Source organism: Mauremys mutica, chromosome 14, assembly GCF_020497125.1.
Source record: "Mauremys mutica isolate MM-2020 ecotype Southern chromosome 14, ASM2049712v1, whole genome shotgun sequence".
Classification (NCBI taxonomy): domain Eukaryota; kingdom Metazoa; phylum Chordata; order Testudines; family Geoemydidae; genus Mauremys; species Mauremys mutica.
In genome coordinates this window covers 46,179,334-46,203,591 of record NC_059085.1, presented here as the reverse complement: position 1 = coordinate 46,203,591, position 24,258 = coordinate 46,179,334, and the positions used below count along the sequence as shown (strand labels likewise).

Sequence of the window (24,258 nt, the reverse complement as noted above, 5' to 3'; positions counted from 1 at the left end):
CACTTTTCTCTGGGCTCTGGATGCATGATCTGCAGCTCCCTCTGGCCAATAAGCAATTTCTAGTTAGTCCCATTAGTAAATTTGAAAGACTAAAACCAAAATGACACTTTCTTCCTGGGAAACTTTGGCCTCCCTTGGTTGCAGCAGCAGAGAGGAGAGATGTTTGCACAGCACCTTTTGGCTGTTATCAGATTGGCCAAGCTCTAGGTGCTTGGCCTCTCATCACACCTTTTCCCTGCTGTTTCACCTGCTTGCTGCTTGCTTGACTCTCCCGCATGAAGATCTTGGTTGTTACACTGGCTTGTCCTGAGTAGCCTGCACGCTGGATGTAGGCACAGGGCAAAGGAGCCAAGGGGTTGTTTTCTGTAGTGGGTTGATAGGTGAGGAGAAGGTTATGGCAGGTACACATGCATCTTGGAGTAGAAATGTAAGGGGGCTGGTTGTGTGCATGGAGGGAGATTACTTGAGCAGTTGAATGGTGCAGATCCCTGCCATGTGCCTCACTAAATACAGGAGACTCTTTGTCACTCTTAGAAAGGGGTTTTGAAGAGTCTGCTTCATAGTGGGCGATGTTACTGTGCCTGCCCCCTTCACTGTACTCTCTCAGCCAGCTAAAAGGGTAGGTGCAGATGCCTTCCAAGCCATCTACAGCTAGGCTAAAGTGTAACTTCTGTGCTCCCCCCAGTTTGCTCTGTCACCTTTCTCCACCTGACTACCAGTCTGTCCTGCTGCCTGTTTGCATATCTATGGTAAGCAGTGCTGATGTCAGCTCAGTGGAGGAAGCCAGCAGGAGTGTGACCTTTCTCAGTGCTTTTCCTCTTCTCTCCCTCTGACCAATCCCACAGTTCAGCAAGTAAGTTCCAGCTGTCACTCTTCTATTCTGGGCCCTTCCAGCAGCACCGAGACTACATCCAAAGGGTAGTACCAAATGAAGGATGTAGGACACTGGACCCTTGCCCCAAGGGCAGGTAACAGAAATGGAGCACAGAAGCTGCCAGGTCCCCCGGCGGTCAGCAGAATCTCCCCTAGCTGGTTATGGGATGCTGTAGTGGTAGTTTGTGTGTCGGCTGGTCTCAGGAAAGTCTGGAGGTAGTGAGTGTGGGAGAAGCTGAGAGGAGTGACTGTGTGGGAGCCCAAGAAAGAGCCTGCTGGGGTTCTCTGGTTTGCAGGAAGGGATGATCTGAAAGAGGGTCCAGAATGAGCTGGCCGCAGGGGCTTCTGTGTTGGCAAGGGTGGGGATAGACTTACCAGAGCAATAAGGTGTTTCTGCTGTTACACTACAGAGGGAAGGAGAGCTGCTGGCCTCAGCCTCACCCAGTGTAGGTGGTCTGGCCAGGGCGCTGGGGTCTTCAGGCACATCTTCCCTGCCAGGCTCACAGTGGGGCTTTGGGAAGATTCTATAATATGCAATAATGGGGATCTGCAGCCATCTGTTCCATCTCCTGAAACATTCCAGGGGACAGCCACCCAGCAGAGGCCAGGCCGGCAGCTAGGGTGTATGCTGTTTCCCCAGGAACAGGGGACTAGGTCTGAGTGGTAGAGCTCCCGTTACTCCCAGACTATGCAGATGAAGCCCTGGCTAGAAAGGAGGAGTGCTGCAGGGAGAGCTCTGCCAGCCCTTCCTAGCAGGGGCACTAGTAAAATGCACTTTTCACATTAAGTGTTTGTTCCATTTCATACCCTTCTTTCCCCTGTAAAGAAGTAACAATCCCTATAACTTAGCAAATGTTCTGTTTGTTAACCACAGCAGCTCAAGCAGCCTGAACACCAGTTCCTGCCTGCAGCAGCACATGTGCCTTTCCCTAGTGTCAAACTCACAACCACTCTGTTTTTTGGGCTGTTCTTGGGCCTGAAATTGTGCAGAGGAAGCTGCTAAAATGGCTCTGAATGCACATTCTGTACAGGGAGTCTGAACCAGGGTGTGCTCTTGGTGCCGTGAATGTGCTGATGGTGGAGACCCCTCCGCTGCATTTATATCTGTGTGCTTTGAGGGGTGAGGCCTGCATGACTAGCCCCTAGCATCCTTCCCAGGCATGCTAGACCCCTCCAGGCAGACAGTGTACATCCTAGGTTCTCTCCACTTGCATAGCACCTTAGTCAGGGGAAGGACTGTTGCATACAAATGGCTTCGGGGTCTCAAGAAGTAGGGAAGTGCCACGCTGGGAAAATGGGCCGGGCTGACCCACAGCTAGGTGGTCTTGTAGATAAGTACTCAACCCTCAACTATAATCCCGTTATGTAATGGCTGTATTGACATGTAACCAACTGCATTGTATCTAAAGCCTTAGAAATAGTCAGGTGCTCCCCTCCAACCTTGTCCCAGTCCCTCTCTTCCTACCTGATCTTTAACAAAGCATTAATAATTCTAAGGATAATCTCTATTTTGTTGTGCTTTTTTTGTAACTGTTTTAAATAAATCAATTTGTACTGTATATTTGTACTTTTGGTGAGATCCTTTCCTGTTTTACCATTTTAAGTCTGTACTTGGCTACACACAGATTGTATTTTTATTGTTAATGCTCTTCTTATGAATATTGCATTTAACTTGTTGACTATGTAAACACAGTATATATCTATATATCTATATCTATATATAAACCAATAGTTTTTCCTTCTGCGTTTGCGACTTCTTGCTTCTCTATGGCACCCATGCTCCTTTGGGCATTTGGATCCAGGCTCCCTCTTGTACAAAGTGATCTGGAGGCTGACGACGCAAGGGTAAGTAAGTGGCAAGAGCCTCCTAGTAAACATGGCTTATGATCAGTGTCTATATTCAGACCCTTCTGCGCTGCATATCGAGTTCCTACAGCCATTCCTCTGGGCTAGCCCTGATCAGCAGTAAAGCCTAATCCCCTAATGCACTGTGGAGCAGCAGAAATGATGTTTGAAGGGCAGACATCACAGTGCATGGGGCCGTTAAAGGAGTAAAAAGGGATAGCGGTAAGAACAGAGGAAGAAGAGGATGATCAGCGCCAACAGCAAAGGAAGAACTAAACAAGACAACTCAGGACAAAGTGCATCTGACAAGGCCCAGAGAGGCAGTGCTTGCTCCTGGAAGTCAGCCCTCACAGTGACACATGATGGAACAAGCAAATATCTCAATTAAAGGTAAGAAAATAACAATTTTGGCAGGACGTGACACCCATGATTGGTGCAAACTGTTGAGAAAGCTTTGAGAAGGATTAAATGCTTGTTGCAGCAAACACTCAGGCTCCTGAATAGTTTCAGTTGCTTGCAACTCTCCAAACAGTTCTCATAATTGGTTCCCACGCGTCTATCACTCTTGTATCCGAAGAGCCTAATCCAAAATTAAGGGACGCTGTCAAATTAGTTTCTTTACATTTACTCAATAAATTAAAATCCTGTTTCTGGGAAAGCTCCTTTTAAATGCTGTCTGGATTTTTTTTTTATGTTAAAGTTAGATTTCAAGGACACAAGGGACCATTATGATTATTTAATCTGACCAGCTGCATAATGCAGGCCAAAGAATTTATCCCCCCGTGATTCCTGGGACAGGGACAGTTCTGGTTGAGTGAGAGTATGTGTTTTAGAAAAACATCAGTCTTGCTGGAAAGACATCAAATGATGAAGACTCTCCACCATATCCTTTGGTAAACTGTTCCATTGGTTAATCCCACTCGCTGTTAATTTGTGCCTTATCTCTAGTCCGAGTTGGTCTAGCTTTGACTTCCAACCACTGGGTGTTTTATACCACTCTCTACCAGGTTAAAGAGGCCTCTAGTATCAGGAATGTTCTCTGCATGTAGGTATTTACACACCAAGATCAAGTCACCTCTTAACCATCTGACCTAGGAAGGAAGGCTGAAAGAATTGGGTTTATTTAGTTTGGAAAAGAGAAGACTGAGAGGGGACATGGTAACAGTTTTCAGCTATCTAAAAGGGTGTCATAAGGAGGAGGGAGAAAGCTTGTTCACCTTTAGCCTCTAAGGATAGAACAAGAAGCAATGGGCTTAAACTGCAGCAAGGGAGGTTTAGGTTGGACATTAGGAAAAAATTCCTAAATATCAGGGTGGTTAAACATTGGAATAAATTGCCTAGGGAGGTTGTGGAATCCCCATCTCTGGAGATATTTAAGAGTAGGTTAGATAAATGTCTATCAGAGATGGTCTACACTGTATTTGGTCCTGCCAGGAGGGCAGGGGACTGGACTCGACCTCTCGAGGTCCCTTCCAGTCCTAGAATCTATGAATCTCTTGGATAAGCGAAATTGAACTTCTTAAGACTCGCTGTAAGGCAGTTTTTTCCAGACCTCAGATCGTTCTTGCAGCTCATTTCTGAGCCCTTTTGAATTTGTCAGGATAGTCTACATGAGTCTAATAATGGTCTAACTGCTGCTGTATGCAGTGGGTAATTACACCTCCCTCTACTGGATATTTTCTGCTTGTACATCTATGTGTTGTATTAGCTCTCTTGGCCACTGAATTGCCCTGGAATTTTCTGTTCAATTGATTTTCACCATGACTCTTCAGTCCTCTTTAGAGTCTCTGCTTTCTAGATACAGTCCCACATCCTGTACATGTCACCTACATTCTTGTTCCTAGAAGTTTGACCTTGCCTCGGGCTGTATTAAAATGCATGTTGTTCGAATAAGCCTAGATTCCCGAGGGATCCAGATAGTACTGTAGAAGTGGTCTGTCCTTTTTGTTTACCCTCCGCCAATCTTTGTGTCATCCATAAACTTCACCAGCAATGATTGTATTTAGTTCTTCCAGATCACTGAGAGAATAAGCATGGGCCCAAGCTATTGTCATAGCCCCTGGACTGGGAGACTCACTCCACCACAGACTTCCTGTACGAACTTGTGCCAGTCACTTTGGTTCCCAGTCCCCTTCTGTACGAAGGGGAGCCCACTGCCCTCCCTCACAGAGGTGTTTATGAAACTAAATACCCTGACGCCTGGAAGGTGCGCAGATACTACAATGATGGAGGCTGTATAAGTATCACAGATAAAGACAGTGTGTAGCATTGGACCAAGGCTAGATAGATGGGGGATCCTTCTCCTAGAAGCATTTGAAAACAGATTTTTTTTTTCTTCAGATTTTTCTTTCGTCGGGTCCTGACCCTGCACTGACTCAACATGTGGAACGTTCTGCTCTGAGGAGTCCCGCTGAAGTCAGTAAGGCTGCTCAGCCTGGAACGTTGGACAGATGCATAAGCAAGTCAGTCCTTGCAGCATCAGGGCCTTGATGTTGAGTCTTTTTGGCAAGGAAGAGTGAGTGACTATACTGCTGTCAAAGCCCAGACTGAAACGTCTTAAAAACTCATTAGGTCCTGTTGCAGTAATTGAGGGTGTTATGTGTAGCTATAGTGGGTACAAAATGTTCAGCTAGATGTGACTTTCAAGTTGATGCCTCTTTAAGACTCACCAAATTTGTCCATATAGAAGCCTGCTCTTTACTGTTGCTACAATCACCTGCAGTTGCTTGAGGCTTTTGCTGTTCTGGGGAGCAGCGGTGGGGTTTGCAGCATGGGCTAAAAGGGTGTGGGCTTTTCACCTTCAACATTACAAAAAGGTCAATTTATTGGAAAAGTGTTGAGGAAAACCAGTTCTGCCCTCTGAGCTGAGGCTGAAAGTCTTTCTGACTATTGTGTTGTCGTCCTTTCTCTCTCCCCCCCCCACCCCTGGGGACAGTGGAACCTTGAAATCTGTCAGCTGCCTAGTGTGTTGGAGGAAAGCTCCAGCCACGGTGGAGAAGTGGGCTAATGAAGCGAAGATCTGTGAGCCCACTGACTAGCATTTGTTAAGACTTTTCCTGATCCCTTGGCCTCGCAGTGCATGTGTGTGTGAGAGAATGAAATGCACCAACTCTTTAAAAAACAATCAATCAATCTTAACCAGGCTGAGGAATCGGGATGAGAAAACGGTCATGCTTGTAACTCTTCTAGCTCAACTATGCAACTTCTACATTTTTATTTACAAAAATCTTAGTTGTTGTTGCCAAGATACGATATAACCAGGGCTGCCCAGAGGATTCAAGGGGCCTGGGGCAAAGCAATGGGGGGGGGGGCTCTGTGAGCTGCACTTTAACTGTAAAAGAGCCACATGTGGCATGGAGAGCTGCGGTTTGACCACTCCTGCAATATAACCTAAAGTACATAAGAATAAGAACATAACAATGGCCCTACTGGGTCAGACCAAAGATCCGTTTAGCCCAGTATCCTGTCTACTGACAGTGGCCACTGCCAGATGCCCCAGAGAGAATGAACAGGACCCGGAATCATCAAGTGACCCATCCACTGTTGCCCATTCTCAGCTTGTGGCAAACAGAGGCTAGGGAACCTTTTCCTGCCAGAACTAGGCACAGTAACACTAAAACAGATACACGAGGGTTACCATTTGTTCCTCTGCTCTAATGTGGTACATTTCCTTGTGCAGCCCAAAATCACTTTAGCCTTTGTAGTTGCTGTATAATAGTGTTTAGCTATATCTCTGCCCACTCTCAGCATCAGTGCTCCTCATTTTCTTCCTCCCAGGGTGTACCTGTGTTTCAGATGATTTCCCCCAAATGTATGAGCTGCATTTTTCTATGATAAATCTCATTTGGTTATTTCCTGCCCATGTTCCTAATCTCCAAAAGGGCACAGAGCAATCCTCTGTCCTTTGCGGTATCTACACATTTAGCACGCTTTTCACTAAAGTTGGTAAAAGGTTCAGAAGGAATCATTAGTACAATGTGCCTGTCTAATCTGTGTAACACTTTATTTTGCACAAGATGACAAATTATGCCACATTAATGGTGCTGGGAGGCTACTGGGAAAAGTGAGCTGCTTGTGACAAAGAAAAATGCTAACAGAAAATAACTCAAAGAGGTGGTGGTATTGCTCCCCTAAAGTCACATGCTCTCATGGAGGAAGCCCAGGGTTAGGAAGCAGGAGGGCCTCAACTCAGTTCCTACCCCTGCTGCTGACTGGCCTTAGTCTGCACATACCACACTTCACATACCTTAATAGGGCCCATTTTACAGATGGGGAAATTGTGGTGCAGAGGTGAGGCGACCTGCCCATGGTCCCAGCATGTCATTGTCAGAACCAGGGTTTGAAGCCAAGTCTCACGTTTAGGTCCTAGCCTGGTCCACTAGAGCAGAGCGTCACCTCGGAGGTGGTACCCCGTCAGTGCAACAGGAGCCCCCTCTATTACCCTGAAGTTTCCACCCTGCTCCATGTCTGTCAGCTTCTCCAAGGCCACCCCTAGGCAAGGTACAGCCTCTGAATGCCTCCCCAGTCCACAAGCAAGGCCTCCCTCCACTCTTGCCATGCTGCTTGCAGAGGAGCAGGTTTCCCAGGGTTGTTCCCTTTCCCCATCCTATCGGGGAGGCTGTCTGCTTAAAATGCGTTCCTAGGAGCCAGAATAGACTCTTCTCCTCGCATGTCATGAGTGCTCCTTGAACCAAAGGGCAGTCACAACACTACCGGTGTTAGTGTGGCTACAGCCCCCCTCCCAGAAGGTTGGTGGTATCCCGTCCTTTTTACAGACCCCACGGGTGAACGACTTGCCCTGTGCTGTGGCCAAAGCCCTCTATCCCACTACTCATGCTACTAGAGACCCCCCCACACACTAGCCAGATGGATTTTGGGGTGGGAATGGAGGCCCAGGCTGCCCTCCCTTTGGGAAAGGCTTTCCACCTGCAGAAAGGAACCACAGCAGCCAGCTACACTACCAGGGCCCGAGCCCCGGAGGAAGCAACAGGCATGGAAGGTGACTCATTACACATAAAATTAATTTATTTTCCCTCTGTTCATCGGCTGTGGCTCGGCCACTGGAGCAGACTGTATCCCGACAGCCCACTCTCACCAGTGCTGCCTGAGCGGACGCCTCCCAGCTCCATTCCCATGTGCAGGAGCAGCCCAAATCTGCCTGTTGTGGGAGAAGTGGGGGCGGGAAGGGTCCATCAGGTGAGCCTCCCGCTGGGGAGCGGCAGCGGCCAGGCTGCTGGCGTCCAGTGAGCCACGTGGAGCCGCGGCGGTGGTTGGGCTGCAGCTCAATGCAGCGTGCTGTTGCTCTGCTCCTCGAAGGCCATCTTGCCCAGCAGTTGGCTTTCCAGCTCCACGTTGCTCACTGGCAGCTGGAAGAAGTTCATCTCGGCTGCCAAAGCAGCCATGGCAGAGGGGTCCTGGCCAAACTGGGCCCGAAGCATCATGTCCATTTTCTCCAGGCGCCGCTTGAGCCTCTTGGCCTCGCGCTCCCGGATGAGCCGAGCCTGCCGCTTCTCCGGGGTCTCATTAGCACGCTTCAGTCTCATGGCCTCCCGGTCCCTCTGTAGCCGCCTCGCCCGCTGTTCGTCTGTCTCTTGCATGCGCTGCAGGCGTTTAGCCTCTCGGTCCCGCATGCGCCTCACCTCCCGCTCCTCTGGCGTCTCGTTGTCCCGCCGGCTCTTCTTGGCCGTGCGCTCCCGCTCCAGGCGCTGAAGCCGCACTTCTAGTGGCTCGTTCTGCCGGCGAAGCGCCCACTTGCGCACGCCAGGAGCCTGTGCCTCCAGCAGCTTGCGATAGGCAGCACAGTTGTTGCACACTAGGAGGATGCCCGCAGGATACACAGGGGCGTTAAAGGCAACGTCCTTGTCCTCAGCACCAGAAGGGCCCTCGCTGTGCAGGGTGGGCAAGGAATCTGCACTAAGCACTTCTGGCAGTTTCTCACTGGAAAGCAGAAAGAACAGAATCAAGGATCTCCTGCTGACACAGTGTGCCCTGCAAGGAGCCCCCCGCACAGGGGAGAGGCAATGGTCCAGCCACTAACAGCCCACGATGGTGGTGCGCATCAAGGGCTTTGGGGATGTTAACATACCTGGACACATTTGCCAGGAGCACCCACATAAAGGGTGTGGGGACAATGTCAGCAATGAATTAAGGCTGGGGAGACTGGATTTACCCAGGAATTACCCAGTTAGCCGCTCAGATGCTCCAGCCCTGGCACCTTTGGATTTCATGCTTCAGTTGTAATTCTGCTACTGAACAGCTCATCCACCAGAGCCTCAGAGCCACCTGCCCTGCCCGGAGACTCGGTGCCCCGACGATTCCTCCAGGAAGGACAAAGGGCAGGGGAACAGCATGGGACTGAGCTTGGCTCTAGTGCTCCACCAGACACTGGAATTTCTAGAGTAAAGGAAACAACACTGCTTTCCTGTAGCTGGAAATCCCAGTGGGCTCTGCATGGCTTGGCTAGGACTTAGGGAGCCAGTTCTAGCCAGCAGGGTCAGGGAGTTCTAGCCCTGAGCACAGACTCTGGATCTGCCTGTGGCAAGGTTCAGCTGGAAGCAGGCTCCCTTGGGGAATAGTTACAGCTCTCCCACAAGTGCAGGGTAGCAATAGTTAACATTTTACTCCAGTCTCCAAAGGCTGAGGTGATCAATCCGGTGGCTTCACCTGAAGCCGCCCTGTGACTCTCGGGGCCTGACGTGTCTGCATGCAGCCCCAACTGAAGCGAGAGGAAAGTCTCACCTGTTGAATGTGGCATGGCTGGTGAAGTGTGCCCCACACACTGCACAGTTTGACAGTTGGTCCTCGGAGTGGATCAGGAGGTGTCGCCCCAGGGACCCTGGGGAGCTGAGGGCTCTGCCACACACCGGACACATGTAGCTCTTGGCACTGACCACAGCTGCAGTGTGCTGCAAAACAAGCCCTAGGTTTTCAGTGACCAACCTGCCCAGAAAGCCTGCTCTGCCTGTTCAATGCTCGGTGAGCATGGAGAAATCTTTCAGCTCCTCCCCAGGGCTTGGTACTTGGCTTGCCTCTGTTGCTACCACCAGAACCTTTGTCTGTAGGTTCCCGGGCAAAGCCCAAGCCCTTGAGAATGAACTGCAGTGGTAGGCATGTTGGTTATGGGAGGTGAAGCTTGTTTACAGCTGCATGTCGGTGCACAGGGAGGCAGTTAGGGCTCAGGCTCTTAGAACGGAAGGGTCTGGACCAAGTCCACTTGCAGTATTCACTGCTGCAGCTGAGGGAGTGCTTCCTCTGTGTAAAGCGTGATCACGCTCACTTAGGGAAGGTGCCTGCAAACATGTGCATGCAAAACCAGCCTCACTGTAAACGGCAACAGGGAACTGAGACTGGGTTAGAATGAATGGCCTACAGAAGGGGTGACTCGCGGGGCTACCCTTGATGGCTGCTGGTTTGGGGTGGGAAAGGGTTTCATTACTAGTTGTACAAACACTAACCTGGTGGGGGGCAGGCGTGGAGAGAAGGGCTCTGGGAGGCCCCAGCAAGGGCTGGCATGGGGCAGAGCTGCAGCTCTCTCTGTGAAAGAGCAGCTGTTTCGATGGGTGGGACCCATGACAGGACTGGCTAGGCCAGCAGGATGGGTCTTGCCCCAATGCACACTGCAAAGCTGTTTCTGTGCCTCGTTTGAAAACAGCTGGAGATTCCCACCCAGGGCCAAAATTAGCAGAGGTCAGCCCCTGGACTTGTGAGATGGGGTGTGGCAGAGAGGCCACGTTCCAGAGCGCTTGGCTGCTTCTTCACCCACCATTCTGGTTTGCAGCCTCTACAGTCACCTTCAATTACTTTCCAGCTGGAAATGTGTCTTTGCTACTGACAAAATCAGAATCAGGATAACCCTGCAGCCCCTCCTCCAGTGTCGAGTCTGAACGTGGGGCCAGCAAAGGGCTCCTCCAGGTCCTTCTATCTCTTCAGTTCCTTTCACCCCGAGAGAGGGCTGAGCCCTGGTTATCTAAGTTCCTAAGGAAGATGTCTCCTGGGAAAGACATCTCCTACCTGGTACACGTGAGCAATGAGCTGCTCTCTGCTCCCACATTCCAGCTGGCAGAGTGGGCACTGCGACAGTCCCAGGATGGACGCTGTATTCAAATCCTCAGTCACCTAAGAACAAGGAGAAGCCAGTTCAGTAAGAGTCAGGAAAAGAGATTTCCTTCTCGCAGCCCACCCCACTCTCATGTGCACTGCAGCAGGACACTCCATAAACCCTTCTGCCTCACATCACCTCACTGCCTGCACAGCTCGGACAATATGTCCAACCTCGCTGCGTTCTGACCTGGGTCCTTGGCAGTGCGGGACTATTCCCAGCTCCTCAGTGCAAACAGGAGGAAAAAGCCGACCCCATGCAGAGCTTCTATAGCCCACAAGGCAGAAGAGTCAGAAACGCCATGGAGTCCACAGGTTCCTTGCGGGCACTGGGTAGGGTAGGCTCTTTCCTCCTGTTTGCATGGCGGAGGCATTGGAACAGTTCCCCCACTGCCAAGGACCCCGGTCAGCGAGGAGTGAGGTAGGGCATGTTCCTCTGACCTGTGCTGGGCAGACAGGTGGTACAAGGCAGAAAAATTGGACACGGAAGACACTTGAGACTAGCTGACAAGGTGAGCGAGGTAATATCCTCACCCACCCTGTCTCTAATATTCTGGAACCCACACGGCTATAACTACACTGCATGGGCCTGGGTGGTAATCAACAGCAAGGGTGGATGGAAGTGGATCAGAGAGACAGCAGAGTGGGGACAGGAGCAGCTGAGGACTCCGTCCAGTGCCATGTTCTGGGAGTGGCTCACTTGAGCAGATGTAGCTCAGATTCCCTCTGCCACCCCTTCTGTCCCATACCCCAGAGCGGCTGCTCCTGGCAGTCCGAGCGCTCCCCAGAACCACTATCCTACATGCCTTGGCCCGTGTTTGGAGAAGGCAAGATACATAGCACCACTCCCCATAAAGAAAAACTGAGCCAGACATGAGTAGGTCCCCAAGCACCTCCATTCTGGGGAGGTACCAGAATGTACTGCAAGGGAGTGAATTGCTTGCCTCATTTTCTCCAATCTGTTGGTTTCCAGCTACAGGCTGCTCTGCATTTTCTAATTCCGTTTTCACTTTCACCATCATGCCATCCTCCTCAGAAGTGTGAGAAGAGACTTCATCCTGCGTGGTCTCCTCTTCCTCACCCTCACTGTCACCTGGAACACACAAACCAATCACTCGAGGCCCTATGCAGCAGCTTAAGGCCAACCCCTAAAAGAGTCAATAGCTACAGGACTCCTCAAAGTGTACACACACATCCTGCACCCTCCAGCCATCCACACAGTCAGTCTCCTCCATCCATTACCCGAAGGTGCTGAACTCACTGCTGCTGGAGTCCTGATCCTGCAGTTGGTGAATTGTTGGCCGCTGGTCTCCAAAGGCTCCAGGAAAGTCATTTTTCATCATGGCCTGGCGGGCTTGCTCCTCCAGCCCTGCGAAGACTTGCTCCCCTGGCAGCCACAAAGACAGAACAGTCAGACGGCTGCGTTTCCATAGCACTCTTCAGCATGTTCTTCCAGGAGCTCATTCAGGCACCAAGCTGCTCAGACACACGAGTCTCCGCTCTTATCAGCCTCAAGCAAGAATCTGTTGAAAGCTCTGCACTGTCCTGCCCCATGGCACCAACACCCTTGTGCCTGCTTAGCATAGGGCTAGTTGTTAGAAGCTGGTAGTGACAAACTCCTGACCCCAGCCACCCCTTCCCACCAAAAACACACTGCGCCCTGCCCATCCTCTCCCTACATCCCCTGCCTGGCACACAGAGCCAGAAGAAACCCTCTTCTAGCCCAAGATATGCTCAAGCCACAGCCAGATGGGCCCGGCAGAGTATGCTTTCACCATATGGCCACACTGCCTGCAGGGGGGACTAATGTAAAGAATTGGTTTTTAATCTTGTTTTGGATTTGTAATTAATTTTTTTAAAAGGTTCTCAGTGTTGGTAACCATTAAAACATGTTGATTTGCAGCTAAATGTAGCTGTTCCACTAGATTCGGCAGGTTTGTGCTAAGCAGCAGGATGTGCTATATTTACACACATTTAAGCAATTACACCGCTTAGTCAGATTCTTAATGGTTACATGTTTTATATTTTGTTAGCAAATGGCAAGTGCTACATTTCTTGGATGATCTGTTTTCCTGGTGAGCTGTGTCAAGCTGCATTTGGATGGAAATTGGAATTCAATTAAAAATGCACGGACTCAGCATTGTGACATTGTTCTAAAAGACACCGTATGTCCAGGGGGATTATTTTGGGGAAGTGCTGTGGCCTGTGTTATGCTGGCGGTAAGACTACTTGAGCACCGGGGTCCCCTCTGGCCTTGGAAGCTAAGACCATTATTTCTCATTAGCTAAACAGAACTACCTGAAATGTGCTAGATACACTGGGAAAAACGAATTTCTCAAACCCTGTTTGGCATCTCCACCGGGTCTATGAAAGGCCGTATTAGCGGCAGTCAGTGCAGTGACCTGACCGGGGCCCAGGGCCACAAGAGCACTTACATGCCTAAGCCTCAGGGGGAGCTGCCCAAGTGCCAGCTTTGGCCCCACTGTGATCCACAAAACTCCCATCAACTCTGCAGGTGCCTAAACTCACTTGGCACCAAAGTTTCTGCCTTGGGGCATGTGCACTGCTGTCTCCCACTAGGCATCTGGGTGCCTGTCTCACACCAAGCCCCAGGGCATTCCATGAGCCAGGGGAAGAGAAAGGAGTTGCAAAGGACTTTGCCACCTCTCCAGAGAGCGCTCGCTCTCACCGCTGAGCTATGGGTTATTCTGATATGGAGCTGACTTGGTACTCCAGCAAGAGCATGGGAACGAGAGAGCTAACAGATCCTGGGTCACTCCCCCTGCTCCGATCACTCTTTCAGTATTTCTCCTTCACCAGTCTCCATTTTGTGTGACACGGCGAGGTGCCTACCTCATTCCCGCAAGAAACCCCTTCAGCACCTACGCTGCCTGGCTGCAGGGTTCTGTTCATGGCTCGCTAGCTGCAGCCTGGGCTTAGGCACCTTTCTCCAAAGAGGGATTGGGGGGCTTAGCACATACCCTTGTGCATCTCCCTTTGGCTCCCTTAGGCAGCCCCTTGCCTGGTGCGCTGGCTTCTGGGGCTCCCGTTCTTAGGCCTCTCACCCCATGGATTGTATAGAGGCCCCGGCCCCTAACTCAGCTCTACGGATCGCAGCGTTGGTCCTGTGCAGCGTGACACTGAGTGTTGCAACCTCTCTGTCCCACTGTGAATCCCACCCATGGGGCCTCCCTGCCACAACACTAATGGTAGCTAGGCGCCTAAACACCTTGAGGATCTGGGCATCTGGCCTTCAAGATTTCAGAACCAGTAGCTCTCACTCACTCACACCTCATTTTTATTCATTGACTGGATGAGGAAAACAAACTTTCTTGCCAGTTCAACTCCTAGCTGGTGCTCACCTTTGAAGTCACTGAACTGAACTAGCTGAATAAACTAAAATGAAGAAAATACTCTCTCTGCACCTGTAGATGAGGCGGCTGCTGTCAAAAGCTAGTTTAGCATTAGACGCTGGTTCCCCATGCTTAGCCAGTGACTCCTACCAGTTCAGTAATAACTTTCCTTAACATTTCAGCAGCAAACAGATACTGCTTGAATGCTTCTTATTTAATCTAAACTATCTGAGTAGGTTATTGTAAGTTTAGTCCTCAATATACGTTATCATCATTCAAATAGGTTTATTTTTTAAAAGAAAAGCTCTATTTAAATGCAAAATCTAACAAAACTAATATTTTTTTTAAATGAAGGATTGATTTTTATCCACCCTGATTATCTGACAAAAAGCATGCAAAAATGGAGTTAAGGTTGAGATTGAATCTCAGTAATTTAGGGTAAAAGATGTCACAATAATGTTGTAATTAGCCCCAAATCAGGCACTATAAACTCAGACGTTCAGAGTTAGGGTTACATATAATGCACAGGTAGGGTCCCGACACAACTTTAACTTTGCCCTGCAGTGACCCTATGCAATAATCAGACCATTCTCATAAGTGCCTTCTAATGCTTGAGATCACACATTAGATTAAATCAGTGGCTCTCAACCTTTCCAGACGACGCTACCCCTTTCAGGAGTCTAATTTGTCTTGTGTACCCCCAAGTTTCACCCACTTAAAAACTACTTGATTACAAAATCAGACATAAAAATACAAAAGTGTCACACTACAGAAACAGTGTTTAAATTGTTATTTTTCACTTGTTTGTTTGTTTTGTTCTTGTTTTTGCTGACTGCATAAAGCTGAAATCGCGCATGTTAAATGCGCCTAAGATGCGACAGACCTGTAAATTCTGTAATTTTGGAGAAGATGCACTGTACATAACAAAGAAATTAAATCCCCGATTTAAGTGCAAAACTTGCTTTAAATCTGAAGCTATGGCTGGTGCCTCCATAGTTAAAAAACGTCATTGGGACAGCCACCAGCACAGGTCTCAATGACACAGCATGTCCATATCAGGCAGCTGTTTCACTTACAGTTTTGTCCCATGTCCACGCTTGCCCTGCCTTCTCACTACCTATCCCACAGTCCCTGGCATGCTTGATGAAGCCGTGAGTTGTAAGAGTTCAAAAAGCCTTCAGGAATTCCAGGGGAATTATGGGAAAGGAGGTCAAATTCCCAAAAGCCTCTGGTTGCCAGCACAATTTCCTAATTCTTTTGTCAGAAATGGAGCCGAGGCTGCATGCTCAGCAAGGACGGTTTCTCCTGGAGCTTTTGGAAAGCAGTTACTAGCTGTGTGAGGCAAGGTAGCAAAGGATATTGTGGTGGGGCCTGTGTCTGAAAGCAGCAGTTCCCAGTCACACACCCCTCACCCAGTGGATGATTCCAAATCGTGCTGGAGAATGATTTCCATTGGGTGGAGGCTGCTTCTGTCCTTTGGGTCCTCATCGCAACCTCAGACTGGCAGGACCAAGGTACAAGAGACCTGAGGCAAGCAGCAAAGAACGCAGAATTTCAGCACTTGTGGGGAGCTGGTTCCAACAGATTATGAGCATAAGATCCTCATTCTCCTGTGGTAAATTGCTCTCCTGGATTATTACTAGTGAGCAGGGAACCATGCTAGACTCGTATGTCTGTGGGGGGCAGCAAGGCTATGACAGCAAGGTGGAGAATGTACCAGAGATCACTAAAGGAGTCAAATAATTAGGGTTCCTATTCCTATAATCTGGCACTATTGGTGGGACATGTTCCTCCCAGCCTAGTCCACGGGATGTGGGCCTTGCCGTGGGTTCCTGAACACACATGTAGTGTGACTGGGCCAAGTGAGTGACATCAGGATTCTCCTAAGCACAGGGCTTTGCAGGAGTGTGCAGAGGGGGGCTCTTCCTATGAATAATATCAACCTCAGTCTCCAGGAGTGATGTTGTGCCAACAGCTGCCTGCTGCCTTTCTGCAGATCACATGTGAAACCAAGGTGGTTACTTCCAGGAGCAGTGGAGCAAGGAAGCAGCACCACTCCCAGCTGGACAGACAGGCTGCTACACTGAGGTGCTCAGCATCCGCCCACATCACACAGTCCAGGAGCACATGCATCCTAAGTGCCTGTGGGGAACTGGGGGAAGGGAATTCAATGTTACGCTCATTAAGCTCCTACCCTATTGCACTGACCTAGCCTCTCAGGGGACTGATGGAGAAATGCACTGTTGGGTTACAGATAGGCCAGACGCACCAGTCCAAGGTGGTGGGATTTTCCTCTCGTTGTTTGTATGCATTCATATAGCTCCTGCGTTGGTGGTGTTGCACGCCCTTTGACAAAGGAGCACGAGGAGTGGCTTGTGGGGATAAAGGACAGTATGCTTGGCACTGAACTCACAAATGCTTTTCCACAACTTTATTAAATACAAACAAGGCTGCAGGTTGCTGCAATACCAAAACAAGTCACCAGAGTTAGAGAGAGCGCATGCGGAGGTCCTGCGAGTCTCTCTCTTTTGGGCTCCAGTTCTCCTTTCCAGTGTCTTGTAGAAGGGGGGGATGCCTGAGAAGGGCTGTGCTGGGACAGGGCCCAGTGGTGCGGGGCAGGAGGGGAAGGCAGGCTAAGACCAGGCAGGTTTCCCTGAGCCCTGTCCCTCTGGGACCCTGCCTCCTCCATTCACATCTCTCGCGCTCTGCAAAAGCCTGATACAAGTCCCCTGTCCGGCTCCGCCTACACGAGTTCTGAGAGGAGCCTCTTTAAATACTTGGACAAGTTCAAGGAGGGACCAAAGTCCCTGTTCACACAGGTCTTCTCCACACCTCCTTTTCCAGGACCTGAAACTTGCTCCCTGGGGAGCTAATGCCCCTGCCCATCCCTGTTCGGGCATGTCCATATGGCTGTAAGGGCACTGGAATGAAAAAAGAGAAAGGGAAGTTAATAACCACAGCAATAGCCCATCTAGCTCTCCTAGTATCCAGGGATTTGGTACAAGTGACAATTTATGTTCAGTTTGGAACTGAAAGTGAGGCGCTTTCTCCCTCCACCCAGAGATGTTAAAAGATATAAGTGGTGTGTGAATTCTGCTATAAGAATAAGGGTGGGTGGGGACGAAGGATTAATATGCTAATGAGATGAAGGGAATGAGGCCGGGGTGGTCACTGGAATTCAGCTAGCAAAGATTACTTGTTGCAGAACGTCAAAAACACCATTTTGCCAAAGGTCCTGGGCACAAAAAGAAAAGCAACATGTGAGCAGGAGGAAAAGCCTGAGCTCTGTAGCAGAACTGCTGGCGTGGATGAGACGGGTGACTTGTCTGAATGGAGGGAGGGTGAGCTTCAGGGCAGCTGTGTCTGCCACAACACTTGACTGCAGGGTTGGATGACGGCTGGGAAAGGTTTTCAGATATAAATCCTGACGATTGGGAGAAAATACAGGCTAAACTGAACTACCCCAGTATCGCCACTGGATTAAAAGAATCGCACTGCATCTCTCAAATCCGCAGGGAACAGGCTGAGTACTTGCAGTACCCTAATATCATGGCCTGTATTATTTTTGCATCACTTTGCAAGGTAGGATTGTTTTTCATGCATTAAATGGCAGAACAGAATTATATAAGAAACATGTATTAATCAGTTGCCACAGTCCTGCAGGAGGGGCAGCAATACGATTAAATGTAAATGCAACGACCATAGCACTTGATATTTGCCTACAGTAACTCCTCACTTAACGTTGTAGTTATGTTCCTGAAAAATGCAGCCAGCGGCCGGGGAGAAGCAACGCTGGCTGCGCGGCTGTCCCGGCTCCTCCTGAGGCCTCTGGCCCGTGCTCACAGGGCCGCAGTCCGAAAGGGGCTTTAGAGCTGCAGGCCAGGGCCCCAGGGCCCCCTTAGCCCAGGGCCCTGCAGCCCCTAAAGACCCTGTGTTCCGGGTGGCCCTGCCTGCCGAGAGGGGGAGGGGGGGCAGCTTCCTCACTTGCTCCCTCCCTCCCAGAAAGTCCTAAGCACCACCAAACAGCTGTTTGGGGGGGTGGGGGGGGAGGGAAGTGCTGGGAGGGAGGGAGGAAGGGAGGGGGAGGAGGCGGAGAAGAGGAACTTGTGCAATGCTCCCTTGTAACCTCAGCCAAATGAGGTTATAAGGGAGCATTGCACAACTTTAAACGAGTATGTTCCCTCATGGAGCAGCGACGTAACTTCGAAACAACATTCAGTGGGAGGACGTTACGTGAGGAGTTACTGTACTTGAAACAACAACATTCTCACTTTTCTTGTGCTTTCTGTGCTCTTCTGAAGTTTTCCCCCTGCTATTCTACCCATTTGAGTGCAGCCACGCAGCTGAGTAGTTCTGTGCTAACTGGGAAGAGCCGACCATGCAGCTAACCCTGGTCTTTCAATGGGGGGTGCCACACTGGGGGAATAATGGTGGACTGAACCAGGCAGGAAAGAGACGGATGTGCAACTGCCAAACGTCCCAGTGTGGCTGAGTGAGGAGAGAATCGGGACTCGAGGAGTGGGGGAGAGGTGAACACTTCTTCCCTCTTGTGAGCCTGTATCTGGCCATTTACAATCAGAAATGGCGGCGTTCAGACCATTACAGAAAACTCTTCTCCAGCCCCCAACCTGCAAAATCAGACCCGAGTGGAAGATAGTACAATAAAAAGCTGCATACCTGCGGCCCAATTCCTCCTCCTCCCAAACTATCTCCGTCCCCAGGAAGAGATCCCAGTAATACGCCTGTTGTCTCCCATTCTGACTCCTCATACCGACAGTTCACCCAGTTCTTGGAGCTGATGCTCCTTGTCCGTCACAAGTGCTCTGCATGGCACTCCTGGGCTCTCCGCAGGCTGGGTGGATGGGTGAGTCCCGACAGTTCGGTGCTGCTCATTATAAGAGGGGTCAGTTTTCCATCCTGAGCCGGAGAGACTGTTATTGTCCTGGTCATGCTGCATAGGCCTTTCAGTCCCTTTTTCTTCTTGTGGCACCACTTGCTTCTCCTGCTGATACCCACGTCAAACAGCTGCTCAGAGACCTGGTCATACATTAACGTGTTGTGTGTGAAGAAGTTCAATTGGTACCAGAGAGCCTCTCCTAGATGGATACCAGAGCCTGTATGTTAGCTTCATACCAGCTGGCAGCATGTTCATAGGATGGTCTCCTCTGAGACATGGTGACAGAATCAGATATTGCAGAAATAGATGATCTTGTTCACTGTGAAAATAGTGCACAACTGAACTCCAGTGTGTGCGGTGCTATAAGTACAAATTACTAGCTTCTGAATAACTTCACCCCGTGCAGTGGGGTGCAGCAAAACAGACCAGACAGGCCAACTAGGCACTGTGGGACAGGAGGGGGAAGGGTATTTGTACTGGGAGAGCTGTTATGTCACTGCTCTCATCCACTGAGCTCCCTTGACATGTGCTCAAAGCAAATCTAACCCAAATGACAGCTGTAATGCCTGTGCACTGTGTGTGTGGACGCGAGGTGTGTTACAGGCATGCTAGGAGAGACCACACAGTGGTAAGTGCCCCAAACGTCTCTTGTGAAAACAAGGCCCAAGAGTTAATGCACCAGGCAGCAAGTCACAACCCAAACACAGAGGAATAGGAATCAGACAGTACAAATTGCAGGGCAGCTGCCAAAAGTCACCGCTAGCACCTCCGGCAATGCCACCATGGAAGCCTCCTCCCGCTCCCATGCCTCTCTTGGTGTTTTCCAAATCCCAGTCTCAGGGTCCCTGTTACAATCTCCCCAAACACACCCACTGGCTGTGCAGAGTGCAGCATGTGTAGATTTCTACCGCTTCATCCATACATAAGGACAGCAGAGAGAAACACACAAATGCACGCAAGGTGGTAGCATCAGCCAACAGGGGTGTTTGGTAGGACTGTTCTAGCTGCAGCATTCTGCTCTCAGGCTTGCACTCCTACCAGTCACTCCATTCTTAGCAAGGACTCCAGCCTCTCATCCCCCACTTCACAGTTCTCAAAGGAGATACACGCATCGATGAGCTCAGTCGAGGCCCCCGTGGTGCGTGTAAACCCAACTATCCTTCTGGGTGGGTGACAGCGCATCTCCACTCCCCGCACTCTGATGCAGTCATGCAGAAACAAGCTGGAGCTGTGCAGTGCCCCCTTTGTCACTGAAACTTTGTATGCCTGTCTCCTAGCTCCAGTGACGGCGCACTACGTGTCTGCCTACAGTCAGTGCTGACGCACATAGTGACTGCAACAGTAACCAAATGCTGGGTGCTGACATTGCTCGAGAAACACAGGGTGACCTCTCAGCTAACAGAGAGTATAATCTAGGCAGTATCTATCTGGCCATGAGCCAGTTAAACTACCCATCTCATCATCATCATCACTGCAGGGAGGGAAACCGAGGCACAGGGTGACTAAAGCCTTGCCTTCACATACTGCAGTGGTGCCATTGTAGCACTTTAGTGAAGATTCTCCTACGCTTACAGGAGAGCTCCTCCCCTTGGTGTCGTTAATCCACCTCCCCGAGAGATGGTAGCTATGTCGACGGGAGAAGCTCTCCCACAACCAAGGGGTGTGTGGATTTTTCACACCTCTGAGCGACCTAGTTATACCGATATAGGTCAGTAGTGCAGACCTGGCCCGGGTGACTTGTCCAAGGTCACCCAGTGAGTCTGTGGCAGAGCAAGGATCAGACCCAGGAGATCCTGGCACCCAGCCATGTTCTCAGAGCACACAGCCCAAAATTTCCTTTGCTGCCCAAAATGCCAGCCGAGCCCAAAAGCCAAACACCGCATTTCCTAGGGCACTTTCATCTGTGAAATGAGATGACTAAGTGCGGCTGGCATCCCCTGCACAAACACATCTACTCAGGTGTGCTGCGTGTCCATCCCTAGCCTTGCCACACATGCCAGAGCATGGCCAGTGCCCTAACTCCCCACTCTCACACAGCACAACTGCACCAGTCTGACCATTCCAACTCTACATCCCCCAATCTGTCCCCCCTGCCCCCAATCTGCACATGCCGCCCCTCAACTCCCGGGAAATGCGACCAGGCAAGACTGCCGCCATAGCATGGGGCACAATACTCACAATGAACTTTATTAGGAGTGGTCTGTTTCCGACGGGACATGTTTCCCTGGCCCAGGAGCAGAGGGGTCCTTCCCTCGGCAGAGGGCTCACCTAAGGAGAAGAAGAACCATCACACAAACCCACTGAATCCCTCAAAGTCCCCGGCCAAACTCACTCAGGTGGCTGGGCTCTGCCCCAGTCTTCCAAGCTAACCCCAGAGTAAGGGTAACCCCGCTGTGCATGCAGGGCTCATCCTGCAAATGCTGAAAGCCGGGCACTGGCTAAGTGACCGACTGCAGGCACACTCACCCTGGGACACGGACCAGGGACACAGACCAAACCGAACAGCACCGTGGGCCCCCCCCGGGACACAGACCGAACCGGACCAGCACCGTGCGCCCCCCGCCCCCCCGGGACACAGACCAAACCGGCCCGGCACACCTGACCCTGCTCGCTGGGACAAGCAGCAATCCCTCCCCGGCCCAGCAACATACAGGGAACCAGCCCATCACCCCCCAGGGACACAGACAGAACCTCCCAGGCCGTGCACACCCCTACCCCAGCAACACTGACAGAACCGGCCCAGCGTACTGCGCCCACCCCCAGCAACATGGACAGAACTGGTCCATCACCAACACCTCCCCCCAGCAACACAAACGGAACCAGCCCAGTGCCATGCGCCCCCCCACCAGCATCACAGAGCCAGCCCAGTGCTCCCCAGTGACACAGACAGAGCCGGCCAAGCGCCACCTGCCACGGGCCCCCAGGAACGGAGACGTATGGGGCGCCCGCCATGCACCCCCAGCGACACAGACAGGAACAGGCCCAGCATCATCCCCCCAGCGACACAGACCGAACCCGGCCAGCATCCTGCACAGAACCGGCCCAGCACCGCGCGCCCTCCGCCCCCCGGGACACAGACCGAACCGGACCAGCACCGCGCGCCCCCCGCCCCCCCGGACACAGACCGAACCGGCCAGCATCCTGCACAGAACCGGCCCAGCACCGCGCGCCCCCCGCCCCCGGGACACAGACCGAACCGGACCAGCACCGGGACACAGACCGAACCGGCCCAACACCGCGCCCCCCCCGCCCCCGGGACACAGACCGAACCGGCCAGCATCCTGCACAGAACCGGCCCAGCACCGCGCGCCCCCCGCCCCCCGGGGACACAGACCGAACCGGCCCAGCACCGTGCGCTCCCCGCGCCCGGGACACAGATCGAACCGGCCCAACACCGCGCCCCCCCCCCGCCCCCGGGACACAGACCGAACCGGCCCCGCACCGCGCGCCCCCCCCGGGACACAGACCGAACCGGACCAGCACCGCGCGCTCCCCGCGCCCGGGACACAGATCGAACCGGCCCAACACCGCGCCCCCCCCCCGCCCCCGGGACACAGACCGAACCGGCCCAGCACCGCGCGCCCCGCCCCCGCCCCCGGAACACAGACCGAACCGGACCAGCACCGCGCGCCGCCCCCCCGGGACACAGACCGAACCGGACCAGCACCGCGCGCCCCCCGCCCCCCCGGACACAGACCGATCCGGACCAGCACCGCGCGCTCCCCGCGCCCGGGACACAGACCGAACCGGACCAGCACCGTGCGCTCCCCGCGCCCGGGACACAGACCGAACCGGACCAGCACCGCGCGCCCCCCCCCGCCCCCGGGACACAGACCGAACCGGCCCAGCACCGCGCGCCCCCCCCGCCCCCGGGACACAGACCGAACCGGCCCAGCACCGCGCGCCCCCCGCCCCCCGGGACACAGACCGAACCGGCCCAGCACCGCGCGCCCCCCGCCCCCGGGACACAGACCGAACCGGCCCAACACCGCGCCCCCCCCCGCCCCCGGGACACAGAACGAACCGGCCCAGCACCGCGCGCCCCCCGGGACACAGACCGAACCGGCCCAGCACCGGGACACAGACCGAACCGGCCCAGCACCGCGTCCCCCCCCCGGAACACAGACCGAACCGGCCCAGCACCGCGCCCCCCCCCCGGGACACAGACCGAACCGGCCCAGCACCGCGCGCCCCCCGCCCCCCGGGACACAGACCGAACCGGACCAGCACCGCGCGCCCCCCGCCCCCGGGACACAGACCGAACCGGACCAGCACCGCGCGCCCCCCGCCCCCGGGACACAGACCGAACCGGCCCAGCACCGCGCCCCCGGGACAGCCCAGCCCCCCCAACAGACGGGCCGGGGCCGGGGCCGGGGCCGGGCCGGGCCCAGCTCTTACCGGCTCCACTGCTGGGACGGGCGGGGCTGCGGACAGACAAAGGGGCCGGCTGGACAGACAGACGGAGGGAAGATGGCGGCGCGAGAGCGCGCCGCTAGTGCACGGCGGGGCGCCCGGGGGCGCGCGGGGCCAAGCAGCAGCACCCCCCCCCCCCCGGGCCGGCCCGGTCCTCGCCCAGACATGTACCCCCACCTGGGCACCCCCACGGACTCCGACCCGGACCCTCCCCCCTTCATACCCACCTGGGCACCCCCCGCTCGTGCACCTCCCATCCCCGATGTACCCCACGAACCCCACCAGTACACTCACCTGTGGACTCCCCGTCTGTGTACCCCCACCCTGCATAGCCCCCATGTATCCCCTTATGTCCCCCACCTTCTCACCCCAACCATGTACCCCCCACCTGTGGACTCCCAGCCCATGTACCCCCCACCCACATACTCTCCCTCCACCCCTTCATAGCCCCCCTATATATCCCTTATGTCCTCAACCTCTCATTCCACCACATGTAGCCTCCACCCCTTCATAGTGCCACCACCCATGTACCTCCCACTGCCTCATCCCCACCCACATATCCCTCACCACTGACACCCTCAACTCATCCTCATGCATTGCCACCGCCTCATCCATCCCCATGTTCCCCATCCATCCACCAATCCAAATCCCTGCACCCCACCATCCAGGCCTCTCTCATCCCTTCCTGACAACCCCTCACATCATGTCTCCATTCCCCCATCACCTCCAAACTGTATACCCTTCTTCTCACCCTTTTCTGCCAAACCTCCCTCACTCATC

The 24,258-nt window shown here is 52.7% G+C and overlaps 1 protein-coding gene across 6 annotated transcripts; it reads right to left on the bottom strand.

Moving 5' to 3' along the window:
* Window positions 1-6,740: 6,740 nt before the first annotated feature.
* Window positions 6,741-23,555, bottom strand: ZNF821 (zinc finger protein 821). Of its 6 annotated transcripts, none has more exons than XM_044987419.1 (10): window positions 23,464-23,515; window positions 21,244-21,333; window positions 18,846-19,384; window positions 16,377-17,089; window positions 15,581-15,693; window positions 12,077-12,202; window positions 11,760-11,908; window positions 10,729-10,833; window positions 9,457-9,623; window positions 6,741-8,655 (listed from the first exon to the last, which is right to left on the bottom strand). In XM_044987419.1, exons 5-10 carry the CDS (start codon window positions 15,654-15,656, stop codon window positions 8,001-8,003), a joined length of 1,278 nt encoding a protein of 425 aa, XP_044843354.1. In that variant the 5' UTR covers window positions 15,657-15,693; window positions 16,377-17,089; window positions 18,846-19,384; window positions 21,244-21,333; window positions 23,464-23,515; the 3' UTR covers window positions 6,741-8,000. The 6 variants fall into 6 exon arrangements, with proteins under 6 accessions (XP_044843354.1, XP_044843350.1, XP_044843352.1 ...); XM_044987415.1 differs by having other exon boundaries at window positions 16,438-17,089; XM_044987417.1 differs by having other exon boundaries at window positions 16,438-17,089; window positions 18,846-19,264; window positions 23,464-23,513.
* Between the last annotated feature and the right edge of the window lie 703 nt (window positions 23,556-24,258).

What these genes read in the sequence shown, in the direction of transcription:
- ZNF821 (XM_044987415.1), bottom strand. Translation starts at nt 16,484, where the DNA reads ATGAATGCATACAAACAACGAGAGGAAAATCCCACCACCTTGGACTG. An exon ending in TCATTGCTCACGTGTACCAG is followed by an intron (nt 9,624 to 10,728) that starts GTAGGAGATGTC and finishes CTTGTTTTGCAG; the next exon opens with CACACTGCAGCTGTGGTCAG. An exon ending in AGCCATGCCACATTCAACAG is followed by an intron (nt 8,656 to 9,456) that starts GTGAGACTTTCC and finishes TCTGCTTTCCAG; the next exon opens with TGAGAAACTGCCAGAAGTGC.